The sequence below is a fragment of the Chamaea fasciata genome, unplaced genomic scaffold (genome assembly GCF_029207755.1).
Source record: "Chamaea fasciata isolate MVZ Bird 193981 ecotype frontalis unplaced genomic scaffold, bChaFas1.0.hap1 SCAF_3, whole genome shotgun sequence".
In the NCBI taxonomy this organism is placed as follows: domain Eukaryota; kingdom Metazoa; phylum Chordata; class Aves; order Passeriformes; family Sylviidae; genus Chamaea; species Chamaea fasciata.
In genome coordinates, this window is record NW_027094088.1 from 46,385,656 (window position 1) to 46,404,581 (window position 18,926).

At 36.8% G+C, this 18,926-nt stretch overlaps 1 protein-coding gene across 1 annotated transcript in view; it reads left to right on the forward strand.

Annotated features, from left to right (window-relative positions):
- FMN2 (formin 2) overlaps nucleotides 1-18,926 on the forward strand; it is a 155,260-nt gene that overhangs the window by 51,710 nt on the left and 84,624 nt on the right. Inside the window, exons 6-8 of the mRNA XM_066178849.1 lie at nucleotides 1,342-3,005; nucleotides 4,037-4,181; nucleotides 14,649-14,736. Of these exons, the coding sequence (XP_066034946.1) occupies nucleotides 1,342-3,005; nucleotides 4,037-4,181; nucleotides 14,649-14,736 (1,897 nt within the window). The remainder of the gene's footprint in view (nucleotides 1-1,341; nucleotides 3,006-4,036; nucleotides 4,182-14,648; nucleotides 14,737-18,926) is intronic.

Consider the following 18,926-nt stretch of genomic DNA (forward strand, 5'->3'; position numbering starts at 1 on the left):
AACTTTTAATAGTTTCATTTGTCAAAAGATGAGAAAAACATTTTCCTGAAAAAATCAAGGCAATTGGTATATCAAGTATTGTACGTTTATTCGTAAGCTTCCTTACAAAACCTATAATCTGAATATTTCTAATACTTCCTATTAAGCAAGCCTATGGTCTCATCTGACCTGCATATGATTTGGTAAAAGGGAATAAAAAGGCACTAAACAAGTTTTGCTGTAACCACTTGTGAAACCTGTTGCATGACAAATTTAATTCAACTAAATACTTGAAGAGTTGGCTAATCTTTTTTTTAATTGAAAGAGAAAACAAATGTACTGAAAATTAAATGTATGCAGCTAGAAAATATTTTTTTTTATTAGGAGGTTTTTTGTTGTAAGGTCATGTCTATCCCCTGTTCATCAACCTTGAATAAGTACAACTGGCACTTCTATTGGCAGATTTGGATGAAAGCACACACCCAATAAATTTAGTACAGTCTGTTACAGGTATTTTTTTAAAAATGTAGGAGTTAATAAGCCTTTAAGGTTAATGGTTCCTCCACTCAGTCTATAGCAGGCAGGATCAGATGCTTTAGAGAAAGAAGCAAAAACTGTGAAACCTGTCAAATACAGAATAACCATTCCAGGCAGGAATCTTTCCTTTCACAGTCTGTCACTTGGCAGAGGAGTTATAAATTTGGGGTAGGATGCAAGTTCTCCCTTAGTTTTTTCTTGCTTCTTTTCTTCCCTAGTCATGCTGTCTGGAGAAAAGCATAATTATTCTGTTCTGAGAGCTGTTTTCCAAAAGATAGCATTTGTAGTGTTCTGCATTCCTGATCTGTGTTGTATAATTAAGTTGTATATTGAAATGCAGCAGTCAGTACTATGTTGAGTCTATTAAGCATGGTGCATTCCTTTAAAGAAACACTTAACATTTTTTCAATTTAAGAGAATTAAAGTAATGCTGAGCCCTCCCACCACCATGTCTTCATATCCACGTGTTTGCAGTACTTGTGCTCAGCGGTTGGTTGTTTTCTCAGTGAGGATATTTGCAGGGAGGGAGAGGTTGCTACTAATTTTTGCTTTTGACAAGTATAATCACAGTCTAAAATATGCTTGTACTGATGAAGGTAGTGTCATACTGAAGTAAGTAATTTTCCTAAACTGTCGTCTTCCACTAAGAACGTAGCTAGCCAAAATGATTCCTCATTTTTTAAAGCCTTGACATACATAACGAGCTTATTTTTGAACCTGTTGAATACTAGCATTCTTGATCTAATATTCTTGATCTAAATTTAATTTTTTATATGGTGATGATTGTTACCCTCTTTTGAGCTTATTATTTGTTTTCTTTGAAAGGATGATTTTGAGGTGAAATCTGAGGAGCGTGCCAGTGTCATCCAACAACTTGAGCAAACTATTGAGGATCTGAGGACAAAAATTGCAGAACTAGAGAAGCAGTTTCCTGCCACAGAGGTACAGACTGCTGGGAGGGAGCAGGAAAATCGGCATGCACATGCAGACTCTGGGGAACTCAGCAGTATGACTCTTCAAAGGAATGAAGAGGAGACCACACCCAGGACTGTGTCACAGGCAAGATCTGTACAAACGTCACCAACTGAGGATTATTTAACACATACAATGCCTTCAGCCAGTGCACTGCCACAGCCACCCCCACTACCACACTTAGATGGGGGCAGAAGTGAAGGGGCTACTCAGAAATTGCCAGCTCTAGAACTACAGCCCACATTTTGTTCTGAAATCTCCTTAATTCTGTCACCGAAGCTAATCTCAGTGCCACTGGATGCAAGCCAATCAATACAGAGTATACCGCAGTCACCTCTTCAAGGACCCAAAGTTGATTTGCCCCTTGCACTTGAAGGAGAGACTGAAGTGCAAGTTTCCCATCAGCCTCTAAGTACTGCAGATGTAACTTATAGTGAACATCCCCCTTCCTTGCCCTTGGAGCCCACATGTAGCATTCCCCCATCACTGCCTGTGACTGAACAGGCTGCCCCCCTTTCTGGAGCACATGGCCATTCCCTTGTGACTCCCATGCCAATGGCAGGATTACCAGTGCCACCACCCCTACCTGGCTCAGGACTCCCTTCTTCTGCTGTCTCAGCAGTGACACACCTGGACCACTCTTTCCCAGCTGCCATGATGTCACCTCTCCCTCCTCCTCAACATTTGCCAAGTGGAGAGATACCAATGCTGCCTCCTGCTCCTCTCCTACCATGTCCTGGATTCCCTCCACCACCTCTACCACCACCTTTGCCTGGAGCAGGAGTCCCATCTCCTCTGCCTGGCTGGGGTATCCCACCCCCGCCTCCACCACCACCTTTACCTGGAGCTGCCGTCCCTCCTCCACCTCCTCCTCTCCCTGGCCTGGGATTGCCACCCCCAGCACCTCTGCTTCCTGGAGCAGGGCTGCCACCACCTCCCCCACCTTTGCCTGGAGGGGGCATTCCACCCCCTCCTCCTCCACCACCACCTCTGCCTGGTGCAGCTGTTCCCCCTCCTCCACCACCTCTGCCTGGTGCAGCTGTTCCCCCTCCTCCACCACCTCTACCTGGTGTAGGTGTGCCCCCTCCACCACCTCTACCTGGTGTAGGTGTGCCCCCTCCACCACCTCTGCCTGGTGTAGCTGTGCCCCCTCCACCTCCTCCACCACCCCTGCCTGGTGCATCTGTGCCCCCTCCACCACCACTGCCTGGTGCAGCTGTGCCCCCTCCACCACCTCTGCCTGGTGCTGGTGTCCCTCCACCACCCCCTCCTTTGCCTGGGTTGGGGATGCCTCCTCCAGCCCCACCACCATTGCCTGGAAGTGCACCACCCCTTCCAGCACCAGCCCAGGGTGGCAACTACCCAGCAGTCCCACAAGGTTTTCTTCCTCCTCCATTACCATCTGGTTTATTTGCAATGGGGATGAATCAGGAGAAAGGGAGCAGGAAACATGTGATAGAGCCTTCTCGACCAATGAAGCCTCTTTACTGGACAAGAATTCAGCTCCACAGTAAAAGGTAAGTCATGGAGTTGTGCAGAGTGGTGGTTTTGCTTTATGGCTGTCTTGTTTGTCATTAGCAAAAGTCTTTCCTGCTAGGTAGGTCTTTGCAAGAACATTGGTGCAAACAGGATTTTATGTGTAGTTGGATATGTAAATTGGGTGCCCATTTTCTTTAAAGTGCGCAAAAGTTATTTGCACATAGAAGCTCTTTGATGGTAGCGTTTTCAGAGTCCTTTGGGGCTACACATCATGTGTAGATCAGAGATCCCGGGGTGATGGTGTGCAACCAAGTGTTCTGTGAAATGTTTTTCAAAATGTCATATTTGCGATTGCCCTCAAATTTCCAAGTAGCATTGGTCTCTGGAGCAGCTTGAAAGTTTTGGTAGTGTCTACCTTCTAGATGAATGTATGCTGAATGCATTCTATTCTTCTCTTTCCTTTCTTCAGTGACTTAGAAATACCTTTTTTTTTTCACCCTGCACACTCAGCAGACTCAGATTCAATCTGCAATTTATTTGCAGACAGCAATTCTGACAGTCCTCACTTTGATATGACTTGGTTTCAGTTGTTGATGTTTTTTTGGGGTTTTTGTTTGTAAAAGATCACTACTGGTCATGAAAAAGTTTCCTTATAAATATTGTCCTTATATCTCTGAGTAGTAATTATAAAACCCACCTGCTGTTATTTAATTATGAATTTATTCTTTCTTTCCAAGTTCTTGCTGCTGTCACACAGGTGGTCTGTAAATAACTGTCTATTTCTACTTCTCTTTCTGTCCATGTCTGTACATTTTATAGCCTATATACAGCCTACTTTTATTCCTATGCATGTAGAATGGGTGAATATAAATAAGCCTGACAATATCACATGTGAAAAAAGAAGAAAACTCCAAAGTATGAGGAAGCCTCAACAGTAGTTCTTATTAAAATGCTGCTAGTAGAATTTAGGCAACAACTTAAATTGCTGCTATTTTATCTTTTTAATTCCTCCATTTATGACCTTATTTAGTTTGACATTGCCCTACATAGGTCTTTTGCTTAACTTTAGAGATTCTAGTGCTTCACTTGTGTGGGAAAAAATTGAAGAGCCTTCCATAGATTATCATGAGTTTGAAGAACTGTTTTCTAAAACAGCTGTTAAAGAAAGGAAGAAACCCATTTCGGACACCATTACAAAAACAAAGACTAAGCAAGTGAGTACTCATTTAATTTCAAAATTTTTCTAGGCTGTTTTTTACATAAAGACAGATTTTTGCATGCATCTGAGATGAATTATGTCTGGTGTGGAATTGTTACCATATATAAATACACAGTATAGAAAAATAAGAAAAGGAGAGAATGTGGGATGGTCTTCAAAGCTGTACACGTTAAAGGCTGAAGATTGCTTTTTTTATGAATTACTTTTCAAGTATATATTTTCTTAAAAATATCTTTGCTTTATCCACTTTAACAAAAATAATATTAAAATAATTAGGTGCATATATGATGCTTTGAAATTGAATACAGATGTGCAAGGAGTAGTATATATATTATTCTGATTGATTTTATACATTAAATAATGAGTTGCATGTGAAGTACCATGACTTCAGAGAAAAATTATGCTTCAGAATCTAATTCCTAGTGTTATAACAATCAGAATGGTTTTGAGTTTGTGTTGTGTTTATGTATATAAAGAATATGAAGTTTATACAGACAATAAATGACAAGCACAGCTGGGAAAAATCCAACATTAATCAAACCAGTTTCTTGAGACAGAATGGTGTTCAATATAATAAAAATGGGAAGAGTACTTTAAAATGCAGCAATTTAAACCCCAGAGTAAAATAATTGAATCCGAATGTTTACATGACTATTTGGCTATAATCTTCTTGGTATCTGTGTAAAAATAAAATTGTGGTGGTATGCTAAGTAATTTTCAATTAAACTTTCAGGTCAGAGAGGGCGATGGTCTTCTTGTGGGTTCCTAGAAAACAGTTCAAGTTCTTGTTTTATCTTGGTTTCATGTTCCTATACTCAATTCAAAGCTAGGCAATTCTTTCCATCACCTTTTGACATGCAGGTTAGTGCTGTACAAGACTTTATTCCACGTGGGATCTAAAGTGGGACTTTAAAATCTCTACTTGCTAGACCTTATATCTGAATATGACCTGTTAGTTCTCCACCTCTTGGTTCTGGAGACCTACCCCCCATAGACACATTCTGGTCAGGTGCTTTGCTGTGCTGACAACAAAACTTGTGGCAGGCAACAGAATTGCTGATAAAGTTAGGATGATTATCCCAAGGTGCTGGATAAAACCTTTCTCTGCACGGATGGGAAGGATAGTGCAAACACACATACCAAGCTGTACTAACTGGGATGGGAGGAAATGTAAGCTTCTGCTGCTATCTGGCTGTCCTGCATTAAATCTCCAAAGTGTAAGACCTTTGCTCCTCTTTCCTCCTTCTAGAAAAATCCATTTTAATGGTTATTTTTAGCTTAATTACTATCATAGTTGTTTAAGTAAAAAAAGGAATGCAAAAGTGATGCTGTGTCCCTGCATATTTCATAACATTTGGTGATGAAAATCTCTCAACAGAGTAGAAAGCATGACTGTTTACCTCTGTAATATGAAGAGAGCTTAAAGATAGACAGTGATTATGAATAAATATTAGCTGTGGAATTTAATACTAAATATTTATTCTCCTTGCAATGCCATAAATTTAGGTGTTGTCAGTAAATTAAAAAAAAAAAAAAGTAGCAAAAGCTAAATTAAAATGACTGATTGTTGTTAACTTCTTTGAAAAGAACAAGTTTTTTCTGACAGAAATTTCCACACAGAAGTTTAAAGCAATCAAAGTAGTTGCTGTACCTAGGAAAAACATTCCTGTGAGCCACCTTAATTCACAGAAGATAATTCTGTTTCTCTTCCTCTGACAACCAAAAAAATGTACTGCTCTCAAAAATAAAACGAAATTGCCTAATAGAGAAGTCTGGCTTGTTGAATTGTAGTATCTGGGGAGAAAAGATTGACTAAACAGATAAACAGGCTTTCATTAGAACTACAGTTAGAGCTATCATTTATTGCAGATGTCGAAGTTAGATACTCATGTGTGAGAATCCAGTTAGGGCTTTTCAGAGTACTGCCATAAAACAATTGAAATAGAACAGTTTCACAAAATATTCCACGTACACTCTCTCAGCAATTTGGAATGCAGGACTTCATTTTTAGAATTCTCTTAATTTACACTGCAGTAAACACTTGGATAATGAAGTCTACCCATGTTTAGGAGAAGAAATAATTATTTGCGGAAAGCATGGCTGTAATTCCACAAGTATGTTTTTTACAGGGAGCACCAGGTGCTGTTTAAGTGGTTGCTGACTTACATGGCTTCTATGATAGTTATGGGTGTTGTAAAGATCTTACAAATGGTGTTTCTGTAGTGATTTTTACAGGGACATGCTATGAAAAGCAGATGTGTTTTGTCACCTGTTGAACTGTGAAGAAGCACTGTACAGAACAGAACCTAGACTCTCACTCTGCTGCTTACCAGAAAAGCTCTTGTCTGGCAGTTGGTTTTTGCTTCTTGTGTTGATGGCAGGGTCTGCTGAGCAAATATATTCCTTAGAGGATTTGGATATAAAGTACTGGCTAGACTGGAAATAGTAGTCATGAAAAAATGTACAGATAACTTTCAAATGTATAAAGTATTTGGTACTCTGTATAAACATATGATTTTAATGAAACTTTTTATTGCAAGCTGAAATAAAAATGTATTTTTGTACAGGGCAGGAGGGAGAATTCTAGCTAATCTGTAGAAAGATTTGATAGTTTTGGGATGTTTTAGTGGGTGAAAGATTAATGATATTGAAGTACGCTGCTGTCCTGCACACAGGGCTTTCATTCTCTAAGCCAGAGTGTGCGCATATGTTTGTTGTGTGTGTGTGTGTATATATATATATATATATATATATATGCATGATATAATTATTGCTGAATAGTGAGCACTTTTTACGTGGTAAAATTATTCTCATTGCTCTGGGTTGATTGGGGGGTTTTTTGTTAATTAATGAGTTAATTTCACCCTACCCAGCTGTCAGTTGTCATTGTTTTCTCAGCATGATCATCTGCAATACAATATAAATCTCAAACGCTTTAAAAAAAATCAGTGTTACACCTAGCATTGAATGAAGGCTGCATTAAAATCCATTCCAGAACTTTAAAGAAAGAGAAAGATTTAAGTGTCATTATTTATTTGTGAATGCAGCTGATTTTATTCTTACCACATCTTATTTGGTGCTATGGCAAAAACTGTGATTTATTTTGCTCTGTTAATGCATATATATCAAATTCTCAGCTGCTGTGAATGTGTGCAGGCTCACTCAACGAGAATGCCTACTAAATCTTCAAAGAAAGTACTTTATAGGCTATATTGTAGGTGGGGCTGCCATTACTACCTATTAAAGTGGTCTGACTTTCATTAGAAATCCCTATTATAGCATCACCAAAATTTAGCTCTTTGGACTGGAAGTTTTGTTGGGTTGAGTTCCCTCCCCACCCCCAGTTTGTGTCTTTTTCATTTTGCCAGTGTTAAGAAAGGAAACAAGGTCTGTTTCTGCTCATGTCCGCATAGTTTCATAGACTTGAATTATGGAGCAATTTTATTATATATATATTTTTTTTAGTTGTATAAAAGGTGTCTTGAATTTTGACACTCTACAGGTTATAGGTCTGCTCCTGTTGCTTAAAAGGGACCTCAGGTATAATCCTGAAGATTTTTTTTTCTGACTTTTTACTGGTAGTTTGGAAAACTGGAGCCAAGAGGAGGGAGACAAAGGAAGATTAAAAGTAACTGGGGAAGGAGTGAAAAACTGAGGAGATCTGAAAGCTGAAAATATAGAGCATATTAGCTGTGATTCTGTGCCACCTCTTATTCTGTCTGAAAGTAATTTCACTCAAACTTTTTGTGAGACTGGGGTGGTTTTAACCTGGATAATCCTTAAAACCAAATTGTCAGTCTCATCAAATCTGTGCTGTTTGACCCCAGCAGAGGGTAAAACTCTTGTCTCTTGTTCAGCTGTACCATGTGGTTACAATACTAGTTTTAATTGTGTGGCTGGGTAGTCTTTTTCATAGAACCCTTTTCATAGCTCGTGTCATCTGCGTGGAATGAACAGCTTAATTATTAAATTAAGCTGTTACCTGTGTCAAAAATTACTTTATAGCAGTTGTTGCAGCACTTAAAACATGAATTAATTAGTAAAGCAGGAAGAAAATGGTCTCATTATTAAGGCCACATACTCAAGAATGATGGTAAATGCAATATTAAGAATATAATTGCATGGCAAACATTGGCCAGTGCATATTGAATAGGTTCAGTGGAAAAATGGTACATAATCAGAAAACCTTGATATCAGTCAGCATAATAAGGACATAGAATGGACTGAGCTGACTTGCACAGATTGCTTTCCTAACTTTTGAACCATCATTTTAGAAACTTTACTGGTAATCCTCTAACTGTAATTTTGGAAAATATTATTGAAGTAACTGCAATGAAATTTTCAATCACAGACCATGTGCTTATAATCTATCATGTAAATGAAAAAAATATTAAAGATTTTCTTATGTGCACTATGAATCTATTGACATTAAGATTTTAAACACTGTTTCCACCCTAGAATGGAAACAGTAGGTTGCTAAAATTTCATTTAATTTCAGAAGCCTTAGGTGCATAAAAGATATATCAATGAAACAGTTTAGATTATGATTTCAGGATATTTGAATTTTAAGTTGGACATAAAGAAGCTGTGGGAAGAGAATACTTCTGGAAATAAAATGCCACTCCAGTCCTTGGAGTGGTTAGAATGCGGTCCCTGTTTTTTAGGAAAGGACATTTTATATTGCTCAACCTTGTATTGAGGAACACAATGCTTATCTAACTTAACTAGTTTCTAACTGAATTTAAGCAATTCAAGTATTTTTTTTCACCTGATGTCATAAATTATTAACTGGGGCTGCAACCTCTTAGTAAAAGATTATTCCTACAGTAATAGTTTTATGATGTCAATGTCAAACAGTGCCATTTTAGTGCTAAAACAGCACAAAAAGACATGAATTGTTTCTCATCCATATTAGTAAAAGCTTTATTTATGAAATAACACAACAGGGTAATAGAGAAAATGTACGAAAAGTAAATATTATGTTTCATCGCTACCCTCAAGCATAAAGTTTCAGACATGGCTGCTTGACTTCACTAATTTGCATAACATGTCAATAACTTGCATCTAAAATTGTATGAGAAAGATACAGATTATGGAATTCTTAGTGGGTAAAGAAGCTAGCTTGTTTCCAGAGGGGATTTTCCATTTTGGTTAGTATAGGAGACAGAGACACACTGAAAATTATACTTTTGTTATTGATGCTGGGTGAGTTCAGTTAAATTGTTACATGCCATCAGCACACATACATTGTAAGACTGCATGTTGATTTTGGGGGGTTAGGGGGGTTTTTTTTGCCTTTTTTTTTTTTTGTAGATATTATGGAAAAGTTTTTGATCTCCAACAAGAAAGTGACCACACTACTTGAAGTAGTCCCTGTTTTCATTCTCACAGTTGCCATTACTAGCCAGAAGTTACTCCTGAATTCACTTTCAAAAAAAGGCAAACAAAAGGTTAACTAACAGCACACATAAACCCCCACCTGTAAGAGTATATTATTCCGTTATACCTATAAGAAGGGTATACATGGGAAAGATATGATGGGTCCACATCTGTGATTGCCCATTTTACACTTGGAATACACTTGAATCTGCAGAAGACTGTCACAATGCCTGGTGAGAAGGTGACTGCATTACTGCCCTGATCCTGTCTCTTAACATTTTATTTGGAACTTTGTTGTTTCTGCCTCTTCCCTGCCACATGTATGAGCAACAGGTCTTTGTAAAGTGGTGTTTCCTGCATGTGACTTTGTGTAATGTACAGTAGTTTTTTCTTAACCAGTGCAAACTTTGGGATAATTTTTCTAAATGCTCAAAATCAGAAACAGAAAGCAAGAATCATTGAAAAATTCCATGCATTAACTAAATATTATTCTGGGGAAAAGGAATCCTCATATTTTTGCTTAGGGGTTCTCATCAAACATGTGTCTTGCATTACCTTTCAACTAAATATCTCTTTGAATGTTTTTGCTTGTGTTAAACAATCAGGAACAAATTTGGCATGTAGTTTGTTTGCTGCTCAACAATGAGGACCACTCAAGAATTAGAAAGTTTGTCCTAGACTTCAGGCTGCAGATAATATCGCTAGCTTCCTTTTTTATTTATTTTTTTTTTAATTTGTTTAAAGCAGAGTTCCAGAATCCAGACTAAAAAGGAACTGTGTATTGTGTCTGAGGCTTTAGATCTTGTAGAGATTGGATTTATCGAACTTTTGTTGTTCTGCCTTTAAATGGCGTCACTTGTCTGTAGCCTGTAGGCCCAGACTATGCAGCTGATTTATTTTATTGTTTTACTTTTAAATGTGGGAATTGCTTTAGGCATTTATGCTAATATTCATGTTTTCTGAATTAGTGTTGTATTGTTAAATCCATTCTATTGGAGGAAACTCTAGTATTCATGCAATTGACTGAAATGGGAATGACTGCATAATAGAGATTAGTATAAAAACTGACACAAACCCTACATTTTTAGTAAAACTAGAGAAAGTTGGTAGCTGCTATGTGAAACTGCTGTATCTATTGCGGTTCTGCACCCATTCACCTGACAGTCATGCTCCTTGTCACGCTTTTGATATCATCATGGTTCAGAATTCTGGCAGCAAAGATAACTTATTCTTCATGTGGACAGTGGTTTTACTGTTTTGTTTTGCTTCTAATCACGGTCAAGATGTGGCACTCAGCAATTAACTACTCTTCTGACTATCAGCTCACTTTCAGAAAAAGCAGCTTTTTTTTTTCCTGCTAACTTTTAAGCCAGGATTTGAAAGGATCTACTAGGTCACAAAGTTTGGTCCTGCTCCCTGGACAGGAATCACGTTCTAGCCTGTATGACAACAACCTAGTTAATTTACTTGTTTCTTTTTTTTCCTCCAGTGTTGATCCCCTTGTTGTATCTGTAAGCCTGATCTTAGTAGCTCTCTGAGCTTTAGAATTCTGATGGAAGATAGAAACTGTGATTTCACAATCTGAAACAAATATAATAGTACATGGGTGAATTAGAAGTGGGAGATTCCCAACAGACTCCATCTCATCCCTGTTCTTTGGGCCCCCAAGAGGGAACAGGTTAGTTCCGCTTCCTTTGGAAAGGTCAAGTTGGTTCTAGGTAGGTTCACACCTAAATGCAGTTGTAATTTTTTTTTTCTTTTTTGTGGAAGAACACATCACAAAGCTATTTTACTCTCGATTTTCTTGTTTTGTTTTACTCCTGGATAAGATGGTATCCTGCATCAGTTCCATTTCTACTCCATTTTTGCAGCATCGGAGGGACAGGAAAGCTACAAGCTTACTTTAGATGAGCTCTTGCCTCTTGTGTGACTATTGTTGTTTTCTGATAGTACTTTTGTCATGAGTCTGCATTTGATTTTTAATTCACTTTGTCAGCTTTGGGATGATTTTCTAGTTCAAAATAAAGGCAACAAAGAACTCCCACTATATGCTGACACCATCAAGTTAGTTATGCTGCTAACACAAGACGTTTCGGACTTGAGCAATAATGATAGGAGCTGAAATGAACAGTTCCCCCAACATCCTCTTTTACCAAATTCATTCTTTTCAATGTTGTTGGAATACACAACTTTAAGGTGAAGTGTTTGAACTTTTTTTTAATGTAGCATACGTATGTACTGCATATACAAATGTATTGTTTCTTTTGTTGTGTCACCTTTCCTGTAAGTATGGTTTGGTAGCAACATCAATTGAAGCAATTCTGTTCTTTTTGAAATTTTGTACTCAATTTTTTTTTTTTAATAGAATGCAAGACACTTGTTTGGTTGCTATTACAGATTGCAACTTAATTGTTAGAAAGATTTGGTCTATACCTTGCTACCCAAGATCTACTTTATTTTGCTATCCTTTTGTAGCTGCAAAGAAATAAATTGGTAACAGCTTCTCTTTATAAGAAGAAAATCTCGTATTGACCCACCTTTATCTCAGTTCCAGGCTCGAAAGAAATTTTTGTTTCACCTAAAATATTTAGAGTGATTATAGCCCATTAAAAGACTAGTGCAGGTTATCTTAATTGTATTTTTCTGAATTACATTAGTTTGACATTTAAATTCAGGAAAATCTTACTATTCTATCTTATTTCAGTCCATTTGAATTCAATTTTAATTTCCTAATAGTATATTAAATGGATTAAAAGTTACATAGGAATTTCTTGCTAATTTTTGACAGGTGATGTCAGTAGCCATGCCTTGAATTTAGGTCTTTAACCTTGCAAACATCAGTTAGGACATACTTGTTAAAATTTTTGGTTAATGAGCAGTATTTTTGCTGTTGAGGCATCCACCCCAAAAGGGAAGGGAATACACAGGTGTGCAGATGCTCATGGTCAAAAAGAAATTACAAAATTCAGAAGGTCTGTAAAAGCTTACAAAGTTTTATTAGCAAATTATACAGTTGTCATGGAAATTGATATGTTATTCCCATACTTTCCAGTATAAGCACACAGTGTGGTGGGGTTTGAATAAAGAGATAGAGTAAGAAAAATTGGGAGAGGGGGAGGGAGGAAGATCACTAGTCCTTGCTTCAGTGTCATTCTAGCTAATGGGATGTCCAGAGTCCTGGAGCATGTATACCTGAGCTGCATGGGGGTACCTATTTATAGATAGGTTTCTTGCTTTTTATGCAGCTCAGTTATCATGCACTGTACATTCCTCTACACCTTTCTGAAAATGGATTGTAGGGCTTTGGGGGGGTCTCTGGTGTCTTGATCCCTCTCTACTGGGTTAGCTTTTGGTCAACAATACTTTTTCTCACCCTCATTCTTGCATGTGCACTGTATTATGCCGTGAGTATCTCCAGGACCCAGACCAAGGATTTCTGCCCCAGAAAATTGCTGCCCTGCCCCCATAAGGCCCCGTTCTCCAGCCACATCCTGTTATTTCTCAGAGCATGTTATTACCAAGGATCCTTGGTTGGCCATACAGCAGTCTGGCTGTTCACGTCTGAGACATAGACATTAGCCCCTTATCTTCAGGGCTTCAACAGCTGTATTTTCACTCCACTGCAGCTAGTTTGGCATCTGTGAGAACAGGAGGATGAAATATCTTCATAATCAATGGTTATGAAGATTTAAGAAGGGAAAAAATAAAATTAAACAGTTGGCCGGCCAACCACATCCTCAGAAAAACTATACTGTAAGTACAGTGAGTTTCTCAAATTTCCTTTCCTACATAGTTCCAGTGGCAGAGTTCAGAGTCAGGCTTTCCTTCTCTTCTTCTGTTCAAACATCAGTGTATAGACCTGTATCTGAAAATGTAAGTGAATCAAAGTTGGCAATGAATGAGGGAATCACAGGGCAAACATCTTCTGGGTATTTTTTTTGATTTTTAAGATGTGAATTGGATCATGAAATTCTTTACTCTGGATAACTTAATTCTACTTTTTCTAATCTCTTTTCTATTAATTAATTAATTCTAAAATAATGTTTCCAGTGTGGTTGTGGATAGTACAGCCTCTTGGTGCTACAACAGTAGCAGTGTAACTTAAAAAAATATATATATGCTTCCCAACATGAACTAACAGTTTTAATTGTTCTGTCTTTTCTTTTTTCCTCCAAATGACTCACAAAGGTTTTCATCAGTGCATTTAGTACAGTGTAAAACTCAGCAACCTATGTAGATTAAATATTAACCTCCTCCTTCTATGCAATGGTTGAATCCCAGCATTGAAAATTATTTCATCTAGAATCATGTCGTTCTACAGATAAGAGTCCTTCTCTGGCATTACTTGTTTCTACTAACAGTGATATAAAATTTACATCATCAAGTTGAATTCAAACAACTTAGAGCCCTATGCAAGATAATCTTATCACGTGCTGCTTTTATTCTTGCAAAACCAACATGTATGAAAGTCTATTTTAATCACTGATTTTAACCCCCTAAAGCAAGTAATTTTGATGGCTTGATTTTGGATTTTTTTTTCTATTTTGAAAACAAAAAAGCTTTCTGACCTTTTATAATCCTTAAAGTGATCAAAGAAAACCCCAATGTGTACGTGGTTATTTTGATTTTAAAATAAAATTCATATTGGCGCCTACTACGTCAAACATTCAAATAAAATACAAATTCTCACAGTTTTAACTTACATCAAAGATGGAAATCATTGTGTGGTTTTGGAAACCTAAGCAATTCCAAGATAGACACAGTTGGAATTTTTTTATTTGACAGCGCGTTTCATACACTTAGTAACATCAGCGTGAAGTAAAGTGTGCATCCTAATGTAGAAGGAAGACTAGAGGAACCTATGTAGTGACTCTTTTAGGATTAAATTCAACTAGGTGGTGAAGTTACGTACACTTGTAATGGATTTATACAGCAGAAGCAAACTTTAAAAATAATAAATTTGCTCATTTTTGGATATGTACATAGACTACAAAGAACTGTTTCTTTATTATGTCATTAGTAATGCAAAATGTCTTTTACATTATCCTCCATAATATAATAATACTTCTGTTTCTTTTGGCAGGTAGTCAAGTTGTTAAGTAACAAAAGATCCCAAGCTGTTGGAATATTAATGTCTAGCCTTCATTTAGACATGAAGGACATTCAGCATGGTAAGTGAAATAACTAGTGATTATTCTCAGATCACATTATTAATTATTTGGAAATGCTAAATATTTATATCAGTTGATGTAAAAATAAATTAATATGAGGCCTTTTTTGCACTATTTTTTCTGAAAATAGCTTGTTCTGGCATTTATATTCCCCTTTTAGCATCAGCTGTATTAGTGGTTTACAATATAGACGCTTTGATTTTTAGTCTTTTTGAGGAAGAAAGAATGATGTTTTGTTTATTTTAATTCAGATAACCTTGGGACATATCCAGAAAAGTGAATTATAATGTTTAATTTATTTGTTTTATAAAATAGTTCCTATATTTGGGTTAGCACAAACTGTGGCGTTCTTTCATCTCCAACAGCATTTTTTCCAAAGCGAGATCTTTTAGGGGAGTGTAATACTTTTCACATTTATGCTAAGAGACAGTAGTGCAAAAAGGTGAAAAGTGGAATTGCATTTATATTCAGAGCATCCCTTATGTTTCCCAAAGGCTTTGGATAGATTTGAAGCATATTGAATTATCCTGTGAAGTGCCAGCCTATCTATTAAATAAATGTGGTTTCAAGTATAACACAGACTTCATAAATCACAAAAACATCTTGTGAACTTTCGAGGCTACATATTTACAGCCATGCATTCAGTTTACTATGAGTTGCTTATTTTGCAAAATTATTCACAAATAGAACAAATTTGAGAGCACTCCGTCAGCTAGTGAGTAACTCGTAATCACAGTTTTAGGGTTTTATAAAACTGTTTTGATGGTTACTAGACTTCCTCAAGCTGAAGCGCTTAAGATGGTAGTCATAGAGCAAGGCGCCAGTACTGGCGCCAAGAAGTACTTGGTATTTCCAAAGCTGGCAGATGTAGTTCAGTTAAGTCATAGAGCAAAATCTGAAAACAATGATATGGTCCTTTCCTTCAGTCAAATATTCAACTTGGTTTCAGTTAATAATGAGAACCTTATGAAAAAAGGAGTCCGCCTAACATCTGTGTCTGTGGTAAAGCCAACACAAGTTCATTGAAAATTTGCTTGCTTAACATGCAACACTAACAATAACATGGCATGAATGTCAGTAGTTGAAGGGGTCAAACAATATTATTCTTAACCTTTATCCTATTACAATATTAAGCACACATGATCATCTAAGAGCTGTGTGCAGATTTTGTATATTCCTCTTTCAATAGCTGTTTTCTAAAACCAAAAGTCTTTGCAAAAGGGAATTTAATAGTTCTTTTATTCCCTTGCTGAGCAGAAGTGATTGAACAAACTTGAGAACTTTTTTTCTGGTGGGGGAATTTATGAAGATGGTTGGTGCTAGAAGTTTTTGTGGTTTTTTCCTTTTTTTTTTTTTAATGAACATAAAATAGGCATGGAGAAAATGTGGCGAGAAGCAAGAAATAAATTAACATGGTGGGGGCAAGGAAAATAGATATATTGCTGAGAAGTATTTCTGGCATCAGTCACTCCATGCAGAAGTCTCTGAGTGATCTAACCATAGAGCCTATGCACAAATTATAGAATCACAACCCCAAGCATTTAGCTTTACCTTTATTATGTTGTTAATTCCCAATTAAAAATAAAGGGTTTACATACTTTTGAGTGCTATAACATTTAGGGTTTTCTGCTGCAATTTGAACATACTAACAAGAATGTACTGACAAAAATTCAAACAATGATCAAGTACCTGCATTAACAAAAAGAGTCAGTTGATGCATTTGCATCTTTATACATGAATATTTAAGTTGTATGACAATGAATACAGTAAAAAATGTGATCAGTGTTTTTTGTCCCCTGGTCCAGGGTTTTAGTAGTGGTCTTGAGGTTTTTCCATGCTTGATGTACACTGACATGTAAATTTACACATATCTCAGTACAATATAAGCAATTGTTTTCCATAAATAAGGAATGCAGTCAAATGAAACTTTCCCCCATGCTCCTCCTGACAATTTTGGTACTAGCCAACTTATAGCTTCCTTGTAAATATTCCCTATATCAAATATAAAGCATACTTTTAGGATGCAGTGTTCATGCAAATCACAGAAATGTTGTTGTGTGGTTTTTTTTTTACTGGCCTCAGAAAGGCATCTAGAAGGACAGAGAAACTTTCAGTGTTGAGTGATATTCCGTTTCTTGTTTTGCATGCTACTTACTGTGTTGTATTTTTCTGGTGCTTTTCAAAAATGTTGAAGTTCTACATGAACAGAAGAGAAAACAATTATGCTGGATACTAATCCACCTAATAAATTTAGGATTTCAAGTTTTAAATCATATTGTGTTTAGACAAAGACCTTAAAATAGCTTGAGACCTGGTTAAATGTTGATATCTTGTAAAATTTTTGATCTTTGGTTGGTGTTTTTGGTGTAGTTTTATTTGCTTTTTAAGATACAAAAGAATGATAAAATCCTGTCTGCAAGAATATTGTCTGCATATCTGATCAGGTGTGGCATTTAATAGAAGATCTCAGTATACTGTAATACATCTTAAATATATCTTTTTATTATATGGTTGTTAAGTCTCTGCTTGTAGAATTGCATTTATCTGCTTCCAGCTTTGGAAACAGGTTTAGTAAGACAAATGCCCAGAGCCTGTCTGATTTTAATATATTTTTACAGTGTGGAAGGAGTAGTTGTAATAATCAGAGCACAATTGTTCTGAACTCTAGTGTGTCTTTCTAGTAGTGCTTCAAAGTTTGCTAGGTTAATTTTTGTTGTTGTGGGGATTTTTTTAGTAAATTCTAATTGCTAACAGAACTCCCATCTACTTTATGCAGACCAGGCACTTGTTGAAGTATTTCTTAAATACTTTAAGAAATGTGGGTCTCTCTGGTTGCAGTGCCCTTTCTCTGTTATTAGTACAAAAATGAGTACTCGTGGTTTCTCTGATTTCATGCAAAGTCTTATTGATGCCTGGGTTTTTTGCAATCATCTATCAACTATGCAAAACACTTTATCCAGGCATTTTGCTTGCTTTTGTATTTTCACTACACCGCAAATATCCTTTATCCAGTATTATGTTCCCACTGGAAATATTGCTGTATTTGGCTGCATGGTGTGGCCAAAACTTGAGAAATGCCAAACAAGCACTTCTTACCTCTTTTTCCTTTATAATTCAAATTTTCTTCATAGATAAAAGTCTTGGGGTTTGACATCAATATTTTGGGGGGTTTTCCTAACATTTCAGAGATGCAAAGTGTGCTCAGATTAGAGCTACAACAAGATTCTGGAGTAACTGCATAGAATTACCAATGATGAACATCCTATATATCAAAATATAATTACACATTAAGCCTGTGTCTGCATTTAGGGACTGTGTTTTGTAAATAAGGTATCTTTGTTCAAGTTGTCTGTCAGCATATGAAATATAACAACTGTTTGAAAATGCAGCCATGGTGCAGATAATAAGTTTGTCAGTGCCTTCCCCAGTCTCCTTATTTATAAAGAACCAGTGTATCTTCCTCTGTGTTTACAACTGTAGTAAGTGCTGTAATAATAGCAAAAAGTTCTTCTGTGTGGGTACAAAAGAGAAGGAAAAAATTAAACTGAAGATGTCAGTCAGGAAAAAAGGTAAAATTGGTATTCTGTGTAGCTAAATATCAAATCTCACTATTACACAGTGAGATTTTAATCTAGTATTTATTTCATATATGGAAATTATTCCTTGGAACACGAAAATTGTCTTAAAACTAAGCATGCCTTGTAAATGTTGAAAGCAAAATTTTCCCAAAAATGGCATATGCAGTTCTTTGTCTTCTGAAGTTGTCTGCTATCTTCTGCAATTCATTAAGTTTCTCTCAACCAGGTTTGTCACGCCAAGGCCTGTGTTGCTATAACACTCTTAACTATTTTTCTGTAAAATTTAGCATAGCACCTTGTGGTTGCCCTGGCTCTGTTGGAAGCAGCTTGGAGATTTCTGCCTCCGAATTTTGGATGACTTCTCATTTTCCTCATTTGATAAGTAATTGTTCCTCCCTCTCTGAGACACTGGTAGTCTTCAGAATTTGAGAGAACTACCTGTCCCACTCTGATATCTGAAGGGGGGAAAAGAAAGGGAAGGCCAAGACACTGCCTATTATAGGCCTCAAAAAAGAATGAAATAGGAAAACAATTACAGAAAGGGAAGATTCACCTAACAGCTGGTAAAAACCAACCTTGTAATCTGGACTTGAGATTATTTTACTGGAAGGT